Source organism: Vitis riparia, chromosome 17 (genome assembly GCF_004353265.1).
Source record: "Vitis riparia cultivar Riparia Gloire de Montpellier isolate 1030 chromosome 17, EGFV_Vit.rip_1.0, whole genome shotgun sequence".
Taxonomy (NCBI): Eukaryota; Viridiplantae; Streptophyta; class Magnoliopsida; order Vitales; family Vitaceae; genus Vitis; species Vitis riparia.
The window spans coordinates 13,388,109-13,404,333 of record NC_048447.1 but is presented as its reverse complement, the minus strand read 5'-3'; the positions used below and the strand labels follow the sequence as shown (position 1 = coordinate 13,404,333).

At 35.8% G+C, this 16,225-nt stretch overlaps 4 protein-coding genes across 4 annotated transcripts; 3 read left to right on the top strand and 1 right to left on the bottom strand.

Moving 5' to 3' along the window:
• The first annotated feature begins 2,747 nt into the window (after window positions 1-2,747).
• LOC117904876 (protein NRT1/ PTR FAMILY 4.6-like) lies at window positions 2,748-5,822 on the top strand. The gene is made up of 5 exons (XM_034817683.1): window positions 2,748-2,891; window positions 2,989-3,094; window positions 3,304-3,521; window positions 4,172-4,612; window positions 4,714-5,822. Exons 1-5 carry the CDS (start codon window positions 2,796-2,798, stop codon window positions 5,683-5,685), a joined length of 1,833 nt encoding a protein of 610 aa, XP_034673574.1. The 5' UTR covers window positions 2,748-2,795; the 3' UTR covers window positions 5,686-5,822.
• Window positions 5,823-5,946: 124 nt separating this feature from the next.
• Window positions 5,947-7,011, bottom strand: LOC117904877. Its single transcript, XM_034817684.1, has 2 exons — window positions 6,775-7,011; window positions 5,947-6,533 (listed from the first exon to the last, which is right to left on the bottom strand). The coding sequence occupies exons 1-2, from the start codon at window positions 6,910-6,912 to the stop codon at window positions 6,090-6,092; spliced, it is 582 nt and encodes a 193-aa protein (XP_034673575.1). The 5' UTR covers window positions 6,913-7,011; the 3' UTR covers window positions 5,947-6,089.
• Window positions 7,012-8,677: 1,666 nt separating this feature from the next.
• Window positions 8,678-12,089, top strand: LOC117904321 (polygalacturonase-like). The gene is made up of 9 exons (XM_034816867.1): window positions 8,678-9,228; window positions 9,338-9,472; window positions 9,561-9,725; window positions 9,835-9,849; window positions 9,950-10,157; window positions 10,252-10,333; window positions 10,456-10,564; window positions 11,306-11,419; window positions 11,524-12,089. Exons 1-9 carry the CDS (start codon window positions 9,100-9,102, stop codon window positions 11,770-11,772), a joined length of 1,206 nt encoding a protein of 401 aa, XP_034672758.1. The 5' UTR covers window positions 8,678-9,099; the 3' UTR covers window positions 11,773-12,089.
• A 148-nt stretch (window positions 12,090-12,237) lies between these two features.
• On the top strand, window positions 12,238-14,739 carry LOC117904322 (probable polygalacturonase At3g15720). The gene is made up of 9 exons (XM_034816868.1): window positions 12,238-12,565; window positions 12,679-12,816; window positions 12,920-13,084; window positions 13,212-13,229; window positions 13,349-13,556; window positions 13,671-13,752; window positions 13,881-13,989; window positions 14,066-14,179; window positions 14,275-14,739. Exons 1-9 carry the CDS (start codon window positions 12,437-12,439, stop codon window positions 14,509-14,511), a joined length of 1,200 nt encoding a protein of 399 aa, XP_034672759.1. The 5' UTR covers window positions 12,238-12,436; the 3' UTR covers window positions 14,512-14,739.
• Window positions 14,740-16,225: the final 1,486 nt, after the last annotated feature.

The following is a 16,225-nucleotide window of genomic DNA, read 5'->3' as shown; positions in this document are numbered from 1 at the left end:
GCATGCATTTGGGGAGAGGAGTGAAGAATCTCTCCCAATCTTTTCAAGTTAGTCAGCAATCATCTGTGCTTGAATCAGCCCACCTTTTATTTGGTTTGTTGCTTGGGTTTATCAGACTAATTGGTTGATGCTATTTGGCACTGCTTCACATCACAATCGCAACAAAGATTCATGTTTTCAATTTTGGTTTCCATTTTTTTCAGAAGTAGTGTGGTGGGAGCAGCCACGTACTGAGCCCCAAAATTTGTGATGATGCTTGGCACGTACTGGGCGGCCAATCACATTTGGTGGTTCGACACTGAGTTTTCCATGGGCACATGCAACATATGTGGTCCTCCAGGCCGGTGACGCACCGACCCTGGCTGACTTGCCCTCATTCCCCTGCTTTTATTGGTACGAGCTGGCCGCTCCAGAGGCTACTGTCCCCACAATTCCACCTCCACTGTCCACCCTTTTCATTCACCAAATTTGTACACGAGATCATTTAATTTTTGCAATCTCTGCGCATGCCTTCTTTTGCAGGGAATTCTTGCACTTTCCAGTCCAAATTCAAAGCTTAGAAATCATTAAGTCAATTTTCATGTAATTTCTCTCAGGGTCTAATGATCATGTGTACTGTGAATCTTAATCCGGGCTTTTCAATGGACCAAAGCTGGGCTGATCCTAGAGGGCCATAATTGAGCCTAATGCTGATCAAGTCTGGTGAGCTTGATCCAGGCTTGGAAATGAAAAGGGATCAGAACCTGGGGGCGCAGCCTAATATCAGAGCTCTGAGAAAACATAAAGGGAACCAAATTTTTTAGGGAATATTGCTTGCCAGGGGTAAACCAAGATATATCGGAATGGAATAGACTTCATTTGGGATTCCATGAAAACAGGCCATTTCAGAAGTCTAATCCCTCGTAAACAGAAGAATCCATGGATTGTGGATTTGATATTTTGTATTTTTCATGGAAGAGCATTCAAACAGAAGGTTTTCAGTTAGGAATGATTGATAAAAAGGTCAGTATAATTTGAAACTTTTGCAAATAATTCAAGACAAGTGGTTCATTCTTATTCTTAAATTGAGCATTTAGTACTTGAAGAACTGCCCAAGTCTAGTTGAACATATCTCTCCAGTAGATTTTGTTTACTTGATACAAAGGTGAGTATGACTGGAAGAAAAATCTATATAAAAGAATCAGGTTACACGGTTGGGATCTGTTTATATTAGTCAAAGCAACTCTGGAAGTTGTCGTGGGAGTATTGAAGACTACTGGATTGACATAAAAATTCTGATATTCTTTCCCCACTGGACAGTCTCAAACTTCCACAAGGATTAAAGAATAAGAATCCAATATGAACTGAATCCAAATGAGGTCACTGTAAGTCATCTTCCATTGTGAAAAAGCCAAAAAAAAACACAAAAACAACTGGGGTAACATGTTCTCTTTGGCACTGAGAGAAGTGAGCAAATGGAGAAAGTCAAGATTATTGATTCTATCTGCTAATGGTCTTACCAATCAGCCAATCAGACAGTTCTATCTGACCCTCATGCCAGTTTATCCCTGAGAATATATGCCACTACCGCACCATGACAAGGACAAGCCGGTTTTCCCCAGTCTCTACCACTTTCATCGAACAAACATACAACCTGCTATTTTTTCCTTCTCTTTTTTAATCTTACTAATTTCTTTTACTGGCATTCAATAATGGGGGTACATGGGAATAAATACTGGGTTGGTAGTCTCCACCATTTAAGGACTTCAAACCACTCACTTTGAAAATATCTTGGATCATGTATAATAAATATATATCTGTAATCATGCCCACTCATCTAAACAACAGTGGGAAAAATGATCTGTAGACCACCTAGGGAAACTGATATGATCCAGAAACACCATATCATAATGAGGCAAGTAGCTTAATGAGTTTAGTGGTGAGAGGGAGCATACCAGATTATCAATCCAAGTTGAGGTCTCCATAACGAGTTGAGTAAAGACAAATGATATGAATTTGAGCCAACAATATAAGATCTAAGGGCCATGATTTAATCATAGATTAAAGAGATGGTGTAAGAACTTCTGCTTCTTCTGAAAGAAAAGAAAAAAAATGTCATTTTTTTGCTGATATGAGAGGTCAAAATGGGATGACAGAAAGACAGTGGAAGCAGACAAAGCTTCAATTCCTTTCGAGTTTAGCTTTAGGACACAGTGGTGATACCACTACTGGGGTGGGTGATTGTGGGTGGATCACGTGGGGTATGTCTGGAAAGCTAGACTCTTAACTTTAGCTTCAAGTACAATATCATACCATTATGGCCTCATAATCATCCAGCCCACTTGCTCCATCAAGTATGAATCTCATCTTGTGATCTCCATACCTTGATGTTTTCTGTATGTCAATGAGCTCAGGCACCAATCGTAATTCGACACTACATGTGATCCCCATTTTAATGACTCATATCCACCCTCTACAACATGATTGCATTCTTACACCTGTATACCGGTAGAGTCTTCATTTCTAGCTAGTAATACAACCGAATTAGATAAAGGAGAACACAAAATCTCATGCCAGTATCAGGGTTTGATTCCCCATTTTTCATTTAGCTCTTTTTCTTTCGATTTATGCATTTAAATGAAAATTCAAGATAAGAACATCTCTGAATTGTTGTGTCGTTATGTGTCGCTCTCAGGGATACTGTCCTACCAACATTGTTGGGGTAAAAAGGTCTTACGAGTATGAATGTCAATTTTCATGTAAATCTAGACCTTTCTCTTGGAGTTTACTAAACCATATCTCCTGGGCCTTTAAATATGACTCTCTCCATCACCTCCCTCTCTAATTCAAACAACATTTTAGCTATCAAGTCTTCTATAACCAGAGATCCTACACAAGCTGGGAAAGAAATGGTGGGAGTTCCTGTTCTTGCTCTGTTATATTTTTCATCTCTTTTTGTTCGTCTTTGCTTTCTCTTCTGAACTTAATTCTTTCGGGTTGTTGTCTTAGGATGGAGAGCAGCAGCTAAGCACATGGGAAGGGTATGTAGATTGGAGGAACAGACCTGCTGTGAAAGGCCGTCATGGTGGCATGCTTGCTGCCTCCTTTGTCTTGGGTTAGTAACTAAAGATTCCATAACTATGGCACAACTAAAATTTGGTTTCTGCATGGAGTTATTCATGCATACAGAAACAGTTTCTACTAAGGAGCCTTAGATTATTCTTATTCCCATTTTTTTATTCAATTTTTAATTTATTTTTTATAATCTGGATCGAAGAAGTGCATCACAAGGATTTGACTGATTTTTTCTAATGTAAACCATAGTTGTTGAGGTGTTGGAGAACTTGGCATACCTGGCAAATGCAAGCAACCTTGTGCTTTATCTGTCAAAATTCATGCATTTTTCACCATCCAGTTCTGCCAACATTGTTACCAACTTCATGGGCACGGCCTTCCTCCTTGCTCTCCTTGGTGGCTTCTTGTCTGATGCTTTCTTCTCAACTTATCTCATCTATTTGATAAGTGCTGCAATAGAACTTGTGGTAAGAATTCTATGAAGATAAGCTTCTAAATGCCTTGTTTCAGTAATTTTATCCTTCTATTTATTATTTCCTTGCAACCAATCCTTCAAGATTTCATGTAGGCAAGCAGAAGCTATAATCTTGTTATCATAGATGTTCTGCATTCGATTTAAATATTACTACTTTCACAGAGTTTTTGTCATTATATAGACCCTGCAGACATCGATCATGATCATTTTCGTTTTCAGATTGCAAGGTTGTCAGACTCATCACCGATCAATGGCATCACTAGTAGGGCAAAAGAGAATCCCATGGGACTGTGGTCCCTTCTGGGATACTATTAAGTAGGGCCAGCATACCCCATGTCTGTGTATGGCTCTCCACTGTAGTATCTCTATGGTCTTTTCTAGAAGGACATTGAACCATACAGCGACTCTTCCCTACAAAGGCCTGTGCCATGTGCATTAGCCAAGTTGTTAATAGACCACACATGGAATCCCACCTGACAATAATTTTGTGAAGAAGATGCTTTTGTCATTTGTGGGGTTGTAACTCATCTCCATCCAATGATATACAAGAAAAAAATGAAGAAAAAGATCACATAAATTAGTGTCCACAGCCCCATTACACGAGTTGTCCGATTACATGCCTAATTTTAACTGTTCGTACAGGGTTTGCTAATACTTGCAATCCAAGCTCACGTGCCTTCACTGAAACCACCGGCCTGTGATTTGGGCAACATCAGCAATCCATGCAGGGAAGCTGATGGTGGGAAAGCAGGAATGTTGTTTGCAGGCCTCTATCTTGTAGCATTAGGTGTTGGAGGAATAAAAGGTTCACTTCCACCACATGGGGCTGAGCAGTTTGATGACAATACCCCTAAGGGAAGGAAACAGAGATCAACATTTTTCAACTACTATGTGTTCTCCCTCTCTTGTGGGGCTTTAATTGCAGTAACTTTTGTGGTATGGATTGAAGACAACAAGGGCTGGCAATGGGGTTTTGGTATCTCCACTGCATCAATACTGATCTCTATCCCAATATTCCTCCTTGGCTCTGCCACTTACAGAACCAAAATTCCCACAGGAAGCCCCATCACAACCATCGTCAAGGTAGAATCCTGATTAGTACCTCTTAAAAGAATTGAGTTTTACTAACTTTGCAGCTGGAGCCTAGCTAAACACAGATTTCTTCTCGGCCTTGTGTCCAACAGGTTCTGGTTGCAGCAATTTGCAATGCCTACAAGCTCAGAAATTGTAGCAATTCTGTCATGAGCATGGCCACGAGCCCATCATATACCACCGAAATCGGCGGGAAAGAAGAAAGCTGTTCCAAAGAAATGGTGCCTAGGCAAGCTCCAACAGAAAGCCTCAAGTTCCTTAATAATGCAGTGATAGACAAGCCATTCCATTCAGCATTAGAATGCACAGTAAAGCAAGTTGAAGAAGTAAAGATAGTGCTTAGGATTCTACCCATCTTTGCTTGTACCATAATGCTCAACTGCTGCCTTGCCCAACTGTCCACCTTTTCTGTCCAACAAGCAGCTACCATGAACACCAAGCTCGGAACCTTGAAGGTCCCACCAGCTTCTCTCCCCATCTTTCCTGTTCTCTTCATCATGATCCTTGCACCAACCTACAACCATATCATCATCCCATTCACCAGGAGAACAACTAAAACCGAAATGGGGATAACCCATCTGCAGCGAATTGGGACAGGGCTAATTCTCTCCATTGTGGCCATGGTAGTGGCAGCCTTCGTGGAGATAAAGCGAAAAAGGGTGGCAGCAGAATCAGGACTAGTACATTCCTCAGAACCTCTACCAATCACGTTCCTTTGGGTGGCTCTGCAGTACTTGTTCCTGGGGTCTGCTGACCTTTTCACCTTGGCTGGACTGATGGAATTCTTCTTCACAGAGGCCCCTACAAGCATGAGATCTTTAGCGACCGCTCTTTCCTGGGCTTCACTGGCCATGGGTTACTACCTCAGCTCTGTGCTTGTATCAATAGTCAACAGTGTCACCAGTGCCTACAGTCACCATGCATGGCTCTTCGGCAACAACTTGAATCACTATCGCCTTGAGAAGTTCTACTGGCTGATGTGCGGACTAAGTGGATTAAACTTTTTGCATTATCTTCTCTGGGCAAGTCGCTACAAGTACAGGACTGCAAGCCCAGATAACTGACTATATCGTGTAGCTAATTGAATCTAGATACTGGTCTCCATTATTATAATTCCCGGTTGGGAACATGTTTCATATTCAATCTTGACATGTATTAATACGTAAGAATGTGTTCAGACAATTGGCAATTTCTTTGGATATGCAACTTTCCCACTAGTTTTGAGTCTTTGAGATCTTCAACAACCAACGAAATGCTGATGGTAGAGTGCAAAAAGTAATCTAAAATTTCTGCGTGTTGGAAAGGGATCACACATTCTCATTCACTTGACTAAGAAAAATTAACAAAGTAATATTTTCCAGAAACCAAAAAAACAACTACAACAAATGCTTGTATAATACAGATTTCTTACAACATTTATTTATACCCAAGAAGGAAAAAACCAAAACCAAAACCACAATGGGAAAAATCACTCGGCTTCCTGTAACCCACCCAACACAATCGACCCAACAACCAATCCGGTAGCTCCAACTACAAGAGCGCCGGCAATCAGTGCCTGAACCGCAATGAGAGCCGAAGAGTCATCAGGGATCAAAACAATGGCTGCTATGGCAGCTACGAATATGGGCAGTGCAGCCGATGCTAACGCCGACGGTGAGAAGCTCGCCGCCTTCTCGAGGAGGCTGAGCAAGCCCAGGTCCTCCGCCTTGGAGAAAACCCCAAGCTTCTCTATGGAGGAAAGCGTAAACCCTAGCTCCTCAGCCTTGGACAAGAGTCCGGATTTCTCTACATTACTCAGAACCTTCTTCTTCTCCAGATTCTTGAAAACGTCCACCTCCACCTCTTCGCTTCCCTCCACGAATATTCCTGCTCCGAACCACTCTTTCTTCCAATTCTCATCGTATCTGTTCACCTGCGCTTCAAATTGTGGTGGCAAAATGAAATTAACCCTCTGTTGGGCTGCTGGGAAATCAGAGGAGAAGGAAGTGAATTGTAACCTATATTTCTAGGTCTCGTGCTTCAATTTTCCTCCTAACTAAACAACTCAAGTGTATTTCTTTTTCTAAATTTTCTTGGCAACCAAACTAAACTAGGGAAAGAGTTTTGTATTCTACAATTTAAATCTAGACGAGTGCCAGCAAAGATTAAGTTACCTTCTTTTTAGAGGCCATGGCGAGAATTCTTAACGGCTTTTTGGCGGGAAAGTCACGACGAAATCGGGACTTGGTGGGGTAAGGATTGTGCTCGAGTTTTCGAAGAAAAGCAGCTGGAGATGCCGCAGTGACCGCCATGGATTCGGAGTAGAGATATTGTCGAGTTTTCACAGTGAATTTTCGAGCAAACCAAACACCACCTCTGTAATCTTGGATCGATTATATCAGCCAATCAAAATGGGGACTGCCCTATCTGCGGCAAAAATAGATAATTTATCGGGAAAAGTATAAAAAGTGTCAAATGACGAAATTAGCCTTCTCTATTTGCAGAATGACAAAGTGTTCCCTCGTTCTTTTAATTTTTCTAACATATTATATGATTTCATCAAACGTGGTTTTTTCATATGATTTTTCAAAAATCAAATAAAAGTACGAATTAAATTTGATTCTATTTTAATATTTGTTAAAAAAATTTATGAAATCTATATCAGTATTGTAACTTAGTATCCATTTATATACATTTTATTTTCCAATTTTAAATTAAGAAAATAGCACTAACAATTTTTACAAGCCTACATTTTAATTATAATCTTAATTATAAGAATAAAAATTAATTCAATAATTTTTTATTTATAATTATAATTTTATTTTATATAATAAATTTTTTAAAATAGATTTAATTTTAATTTTAAAAATAATTTAGTATAGTTTTCATAAATCTACCTCTTTTATTACATTTTTAAAATCTTAATTAATATTTTTTAATTATAAATTAATAATAAATGAGTTATACTAGATTTATGATTAAACATAATATGATTTTACCCTAAAAATAAGTCATAAAAACTAATGATAAATATAAATAGTAAATTATTTAATTTGTTTCATTATAATTTTTTTCTCTTAATGAAAAAGTTAGAAAAAGGGAAAATAGTTGTTCTTTATTTGGGTGAAATGAGATAGAAATAAATTTTTTAAAAAAAGATATTATAAATAAAAAAATTTAAATATATTTTCCTTAAGAAAAAAAAAAGAAAAATTTGGGAAAGTAAATCTATTAACAATTTAATTTTATTTCTTTCAAAATTTTCATGAATAACCAATTAGAAAAATTTTTATTATCATTTTCTTTTCTTCTATTTTTTTTTTTCTTATTTCCTTTCTTCGAAATTTTCCATAATTAAATATAATATTTTTTTGAGTAATACATAACAAGAAAAATCAATAAAAAAAAAAATATAGAACAAAAGAATGCAACATAAGAGAAAAAAAAATCTTATATAATATGAATATTTTATGATGAATAAAAAATATATATTACCTAATTTATTTCATCATCATTTTTATTTTTTATTAAAATATTTTTAAAAATATTATCCTAATTTTTAGTGCTTTCTTTAACCCTTTAATGGAAAATCAATTCTTATAAATGGTTCGATCAAATAATTCAAAATTTTAATTTTATTATGTTAAATAACTAAAAAAGGGTTTTAGTTTAAAGAAATTTAATATAAATCGATTAAAAATAGTGTTTGGTTTAATGTAATTTTCATAAATTAATTAAAACAAGTTTATTTTAAATTTTCAATTTTTATGACATGAATGAATTAATAATAAAAATTTTGATTAAGAAAAGATAAATTCTAATATAAAATTATTTAATCATAAAAATCTTTATTTTACAGAAATGGTAAATATGAAATCAAAAGGCTATAAAATTTCAAAATTCATTTAGTGCCTTTAATTAGTTAGTTAGATCTGATAAACGAATTTTAAGAGTTGATTTGACTAGTTGTGGAAAGCAAATATATATATATATATATATATATATATATATATATATATTATTAACGAATTTAGAAAATTATTATTAACGAATCCAAGGGTTTTCGATATTTTTGATGATCCAAACAATTTAAATATAAATAAATAAAAAATATTGTGTGATTTGTAGAGTGTTAGTTGGAAATGATGTTCAAGTCTCCTATGATCACTCAAATAGAGTAAAAGTGAGTTTGACAATAATTTTAAAAAATATTTATAATTTTTTTAATATTTTAAAACTTTTAATATTCAAATATTAAAAAGATGGAATTTCAAAACACTTAAAAGTTAAGACTCTTTCAATTATGATAATGTTGGTGCTTTGGGGGAGGTAGTTTTGGAAAATAACCAATTGTGAGATTTAAGTTCAAATGTAAAGTGAAGTAGCAATCTTTGACTCTAATGACCCATCAAATTACGAGTCCTCTTCTTACTCAACTTTCTATACCGTATACATTTGAAGTAGCAACCCTATTTCATTTGTGATTAATTTGAAAGCCAATGGCTTTTCCACGCTCAACTTGTTTGCTTCTACTCTTGGCTTCATTTCTGCTAACTCCATTGGAAGGTCATACTTTTAATGTCATGGACTATGGTGCAATTGGAAATGGCAGAACCGATGACAGTGAAGTAAGCATTTAGTTTGCTTGGCTAATGGCTAATGGCTACCCTCTTCCATTTTTTTATTATTTAAATGGTATTTATTGGTATGATCACATTTCGATCTTATAATTCGTAGGCTTTCATGAAAGCTTGGAGTGATGTGTGCAAGGCTTCAGCTTCTCCAACGTTTCTTGTTCCTGGAGACAGAAGGTTTTTGATCAATCCCGTCGTCTTCGAGGGCCGCTGTAGGTCCAAAAAACTTAAGTTCAAGGTCTCATCTTGTCCGTTTCCTTCTCTTGTTAACCTTAGTTTGTGCATGGGTGTATTTCTATTGCGACTGTTAGTCATTTTTTTGGCAGGTAGATGGGACTATAACGGCGCCAAGTGAACCTTCAAAATGGAAATGCATTAATAAGCAATGCCATAGTTGGATCAGTTTTAAGCATGTAGATGGCCTTGTCATCTCTGGTTCTGGCACCATTGACGGCAATGCAGAGAAATGGTGGAAGCAAGGTCGTGTTACGGTATGATGTCTAGCCATAATGAAGTAATTTTAGATGCTAAGTATGAGATTGTTTATGGGGTGGTTGCTTCTAGTTTCTAATGCCACTGCCTTTTCTTTGATCTTTTCAGGGAGTGAGGCCAAATGTGAGTTCATCACTGCCGTAATTCTACATATAAGTCATAATATTTGACATATATGCCTAATTTATTAACTGCAGATTGCATGTATTCCTTGACTAAACAGGCTTTAGTAGTAGCAAGATCCAACAATGTCCAATTACATGATCTAAGTTTCAAAGACAATCCCCACATGCATGTAGTCTTTCATCACTGCGACGGGGTGAAGATTTCACATATATCAATAGATGCACCTGAGGACAGTCCTAATACTGATGGTATTCACCTCAAAGAGACTGCCAGTGTCACCATAGAACATTGTACCATTGGCACTGGTATTTCCTTGTTACAAGATCATATATTAGCACCTAAAAGTAAGAGTTAGGAGTTCCTTGTTACATATTGCATGCTAATTTACCTGAAATGCAGGCGATGATTGCATTTCGCTGGTAGATGGATCAACTCATATTGACATGAGACACATTAAATGCGGTCCTGGGCATGGCATAAGGTTCAAATTGATATTATTTTCGTCTCTGCCATAAGATCAAATTTATGTCTCTTTATCGTCTAGCTAGCATATAGATTATTTATTTCAATAATGGGTTTAACTTCATTTTGTGTTTAATACAGCATTGGAAGCCTGGGAAAATTCGGATTGAGCGAGACAGTAGAATATATTCATGTTAAGGATGCTCAATTCACAGGGACAACAAATGGTGTTAGAATAAAGACATGGCAGGTAATTTCAAGGGAAGCAATTAATGATGTAACTATCGGCTCTCAACCATATAGATATATATCACCTATTCTATTCTAGACCTAAAGGTCCTGTAGTTTTAAAATATATCTATATATTTAAGAAGAACTCATAGTTATATAACATCATCTATATATATACAATATCATTGTTGTGTTCTATGAAATTTTAGAGCCAAATAGATGGTACCTTTTACGGAACAAAACAAAACTCTAACACTAAGATCGGAGATTAGTTTTGATGTCATTTGTTATTAACCTACCATATAGATATTGTTTGCTTGGATCCAAACGACTCTCATGATTATAAAACAAAGTCTATATAATTAAGAGGGTATGTATGTATAATATTAGGATATTTTTCCATTATTCCATGTGATATCATAGTGAAAATATAGATTTAATATTGATATAATATAGAGTATAATTACTATTAAGTACTTATTGAAATTGTAGAGCCAAATAGGTAGTACCCTTTATGGAACCAAACATACCCTAACACTAAAGTCGGAGATTACTTCTGATGTCATTTATAACAATTCAACCATATAGATATTATTTATTTTAGGTCCAAACGAATATGTGACTTTAAAATAAGTGAGGGTAGGTATAGCATCAGGAATTTTTTCCATTATTCCATGTTATATCACAGTGAAAATACAGATTTAATATTGATATAATACAGAGTATAATTTCTAACCAGTACTTGATTGTATAAAATCAGGGAGGCCGAGGTCATGCAAGGAACATGATTTTTGAGAAAATCAGATCTTCTGATTCTGAATATCCTATCATCATTGATCAATTTTACTGTGATCATACAGAATGCCACGACAAAGTGAGTATCTATAACAGTGTTGATTAGTGATCTTGACCCAATTTCAAGAAGTAACAATGGGATTGGTTATTGGGAAAATTTGCTTAATTTGTTTCTACTCACAGCCTAATGCAGTGGAAATTCGCAATATCTCATACATCGATGTAAAGGGCAAGTCAAAGAAGGAGAATGCAGTGAAGATTGCATGCAGTGACACAGTTCCATGCAGAGATATATTCATGCAGAACATAAACTTGATCTATGATCAGTCAGGAAAGCAAGCCTCAGCTTACTGCAAAAATGTTATTAATGGATACTACCACGGAGTAGTCAGACCCAAAATATCTTGCTTGCAGAACGACAAACTCCCGTAATTGTATATATAGGATATACAATTCTAGGACACTTGATTTTTATTTTAGGTACAACCTATTTGCGCAGTTCTAGTTCGTCCTCCATCACAGTTATGCTTATGAATAATGGATTGTTTCGTATCGAATTGGTGGCATGACTCAATAGACACGAAGACATGCCTGAACTTGGAGTTGTGCGGTACCGTGATGGTTGAAAGGCAGCCTGAAAGAGTGGGAAGGACATGAACTTTCTATTCGTTTCATCGTATTTGTGGGAATTATTGGTCTTATATTCTGAGAACAAATTATATATATGAGTGGTACTTGGGCCTTGCTTACTTGCAATGAACTTTATATATATTAGAACTGAGATTATAAATATCATTGTCTTTAGAGATGGAATTCAAGTGTAGGGTATGTCCTAAGCAAGAATAGCTGTCTCTGAGTTTACTTTTAAAAACTAGAACAAAAAAATCAAATCATTAGAATAAGGAATATTAATGTCTCACGCACATTTGAAAAACATCATTCTACGCTATGAAAAACTGAATGACCATTCTTCAATGTTGAATGGAGAAGCACATACCCTATCCAATCAAATGATTACTGACAAAGCAAATGTCCCATTGGTATATATACATATATAAGTGTCCTTGATTCTCATTTCCTCTGGCATTGAGATCAAATGGCGTCCCGTCTGGAAATTCTCTTCCTTGTATCTCTCTTTTCGGTTCTGCTAACCCCATTGCATTGTAGTGTTTTTGACGTAACCCAATATGGAGCAATTGGAAATGGCAGCACAGACGACAGTCCAGTAAACATTTATCTGATACCTATTTCTCTTTTTTATTAAGATTATTCGCACATCCAAAACAATACCATGATCATCAAATGCTCGTAAGTTTATGTATTCATTTCCATTTCTAGGCTTTCATGCTTGCTTGGACTGATGTCTGCAACTCTTCAGCTTCTACTCCAATATTCCATATTCCTGGGAACAAAACCTTTTTGCTCAATCCTGTGTTCTTCCAGGGTCCTTGCAGGTCCACAAACATCCAGTTCCAGGTCTCATCTTATTATTAATTTTGTTCATGAGATTTTCTGATACTGCTTCTAGTCTGAGGCTTCGTACTTATTTGTCTTGTGATCATTAAACTTCTTTTTGCAGATAGATGGGATCATAACTGCTGAAAGTGAACCTTCAAACTGGAAATGTACAAGAAATAGATGCGATAAGTGGATTCATTTTAAGCGTGTGGATGGACTTTTCATCAATGGTTCCGGTATCATTGACGGCAAAGGGAAGAATTGGTGGAGTTCAGGTTATATTAAGGTAAGATAGCTATCTATAACCTGAGTATGATAACCTTTTAAGTCATTTCATATGCCCAATTGTGAGTTTGTTTGTGGACTTGTCTTGTTTCTAATGCCAGCCCTTTTTTTTTTCCTTCATCTTTCAGGCTGATGTGAGGCCAAGTGTGAGTTCATCACCTTCTGGAAGTCAATTCTATATATTTAACATATGTCCGTTCATCAACAAAACTTCATATATAGTTTTATCATCTAAACTCAGCATGCATTCTTTGAATGAATGCAGGCTTTGGAAGTGACGAGCTCGAACAAGGTCCAATTGACAGGATTAAGTTTCAGAAACAATCCTCACATGCATGTAGTCTTTGATTCCTGCGACATGGTGCATATTTCAAATGTATCAATAGATGCACCCGGGGACAGTCCAAATACGGATGGTATTCACCTCAAAGAGAGCACCCATGTCAACATCGAGTTTTGCAGCATTAGAACTGGTATATATCTCCTTAATCATATCAATTAGCCCCCATAAACTATATATCATGAACTATTTGTTACATATTGAAATGATATCACAATTAATATATATGCTATTGACTTGAATCCAGGCGATGATTGCATATCAATAGTAGACAAGTCCTCCAACATCACCATTCAAAATATTGAATGTGGTCCTGGCCATGGCATAAGGTCAGAGAATATATTGTTCCTAACTTTCTATTCCTAATTTGAATTTCTAGTGATGTTGGCCGTTGGCGTAGGCATCAAGTTTGTGTCTGTAGATCCCATTTAATAACTTGATTTGGTGTTGAATATAGTATTGGAAGCATGGGGCAATATGGAGCATACGAGACCGTAGAAAATATTTACGTTAGCGATGTTCAATTTAAAGGGAGCTTGAGTGGTGTTCGGATCAAGACATGGCAGGTAATTTCAAGCCATGAGATTTGGTACGTATATAATTATAGACTACCGACTAACAGCTACTTAATTATATGATTAGGGAGGCAAAGGTCATGCAAGGAAAATGGTCTTCAAGGGGATAACATCCTTAAACACCCAGTACCCTATCCAAATTGACCAATTTTACTGCCCCCATGCAAAATGCAATGAACAAGTGAGTATAGTACTACTACTACTACTACTCCATCCCTGATTTAAGAAGTTAATTACAAACCTCTGATTGGTTAATTTTTTTTATTTTACTTGTAGGCTGATGCAGTGGAAATCAGCGATATCTCATATATTGATATAAAGGGGACATCAATGAGGAAGACAGCAGTGAAGTTAGCCTGCAGTGAATCAGTTCCATGCAAAAATATATTCATGCAGGACATAAACTTGAGTTACCAGGGGACTAATGCCTCGGCTTACTGTAAGAATGTTAATGGAACGTCTCAAGGAATAATGGAACCTTCTGTTCCTTGCTTGTATTATCAGACATCGTAGAACCCGGCGCCCCCGCATTCTTTAGGTCATGTGTCATAGGATATATGGGTTGGAATTACAGGCCTTGTCCATGCTTGGAGAACACAAAATTAATGAAGTGGAGGGGGCTTGCAAGGATGCCTTCAACTACACCAACCTTAATTTCTTATGCCGCACATGTATCATATTCTATGTACTTAAATTGGTGAATTAGGCTTGGAGGGAAAGAAAGTGATATTTTCTTGAATTGCTTGGCGGATACAACTCCCTGATTTTGGCGTCCATTTAAATTGCAAATCCTTTCCTTATGGAATTGAATCTCTCTCTTCCCGAGTTCTGAAGTGATGGCTATGACTTTGCTTTGGTTGTAAATTCAATTGAAATGCTAAGTACCCAAAAAATCATCTAGCCTCCACTTTGGGTCGTGGGCACATTTTCCTTTCAAACCCTTCTCATATAAATCATATAGCAGGAGGAATGCTATTTTTCCCTTCAATTTGTTATTTGCAATGGTGTCAACAAGCAATCCTCATCATCCACAGCCTTGGTTGTTTCAAATTATTGTCATCTCGTCTTTAATTAATGAAATGAAAAATAAACAAGGGACAATGATATAATTAATTAGGCCTAATTTTAAAATTATAGGCATAACCCACTTTTCACCTTTATGGGCTGGAGGCCCATTTTCAAAACTAAAATGAACTAAGCCATTGGCCCATTGCAGCTCCATGCAACACAAGAGGTTGCCATCTCGTCTTAAACCTGAAGATCCATGGAATGATGATATGGGCTATAAGTTAGATGTATACATTCTTATAATTAATAAGAAATTTTCTTCAAAACTATATGTCATTCTTAAGAAACCATTACAAAAATGAAATTTAGATGAACATTTATGACAATCATTAAACTTATGTCAAAACTTCTGTTGTGTCAAAGAAAACTTTAATACAAATAACGTTAATTCTATAACACAAAGATAGAACAATCACATAAAAGCATATAAGATTTTAATATAATTCAATCAATCATACATATATTCACAAATGAGGAAAAATAATTTCACCATATCATAAAGAATATTATAAAAGATAGAACTACAAACCTTCTTACTTCATTGGATATCTCTCATTCTTTTTTCCATCTTTATGAGTTCATTTCCATCTTATAACTTTTTTTTTTCATTATAATTTTAAAAAATTAAAAAAAAATCTCTACTAAAGACACTTTCCATATATTAGATCACAATTATATTATTTTCATATATGATAAGTTATTATAACTATAATTATTTCATAAATATGGTAGTTTTTAAAATTCATTTGATCGTAACGAGTGGAACCAATTAGGTTCACATGTTTGAATGGTTTGAGTTGCTCCCCAACGACCCTATATCCATATCTATAAATATCTCTAATTTCAGGTCCTATATTTTGTACAGTAAATGTCAACCATGCAATCCGAATGCGGCTGAGATGGAAAATAAGAAGAGATTCAATACATCTTTGTCACTTTATTTCCATTCCTGTCCTTGTGAAAATGACTTCAATGGACCAAATGGCCAGTTGACTGACCCTGTCCATGGGGGGATTTTTAATTTTAGTTTTAAATAAATATAACTTATATATTTATGATATTACAAATTCAACCATAATTTAACCATCGATCCGATTATTAAACGTTGAATCAATAAATTTTTCCAATTAATACAATCCAATTCTTAAGTTTTAACGTT

Excerpts from the sequence above, each read along its gene's own strand:
- LOC117904876 (XM_034817683.1), top strand. The coding sequence starts at position 2,796 with ATGACTCTCTCCATCACCTCCCTCTCTAATTCAAACAACATTTTAGCT. Across the intron at positions 2,892-2,988 it reads CACAAGCTGGGAAAGAAATG|GATGGAGAGCAGCAGCTAAG; the intron begins GTGGGAGTTCCT and ends TTGTTGTCTTAG. Across the intron at positions 4,613-4,713 it reads CCATCACAACCATCGTCAAG|GTTCTGGTTGCAGCAATTTG; the intron begins GTAGAATCCTGA and ends TGTGTCCAACAG.
- LOC117904877 (XM_034817684.1), bottom strand. The coding sequence starts at position 6,912 with ATGGCGGTCACTGCGGCATCTCCAGCTGCTTTTCTTCGAAAACTCGAG. Across the intron at positions 6,534-6,774 it reads CCATGGCCTCTAAAAAGAAG|GTGAACAGATACGATGAGAA; the intron begins GTAACTTAATCT and ends TTTGAAGCGCAG.
- LOC117904321 (XM_034816867.1), top strand. The coding sequence starts at position 9,100 with ATGGCTTTTCCACGCTCAACTTGTTTGCTTCTACTCTTGGCTTCATTT. Across the intron at positions 10,565-11,305 it reads TTAGAATAAAGACATGGCAG|GGAGGCCGAGGTCATGCAAG; the intron begins GTAATTTCAAGG and ends GTATAAAATCAG. Across the intron at positions 11,420-11,523 it reads ATACAGAATGCCACGACAAA|CCTAATGCAGTGGAAATTCG; the intron begins GTGAGTATCTAT and ends TTCTACTCACAG.
- LOC117904322 (XM_034816868.1), top strand. The coding sequence starts at position 12,437 with ATGGCGTCCCGTCTGGAAATTCTCTTCCTTGTATCTCTCTTTTCGGTT. Across the intron at positions 12,566-12,678 it reads GCAGCACAGACGACAGTCCA|GCTTTCATGCTTGCTTGGAC; the intron begins GTAAACATTTAT and ends TTCCATTTCTAG. Across the intron at positions 13,990-14,065 it reads TTCGGATCAAGACATGGCAG|GGAGGCAAAGGTCATGCAAG; the intron begins GTAATTTCAAGC and ends TTATATGATTAG.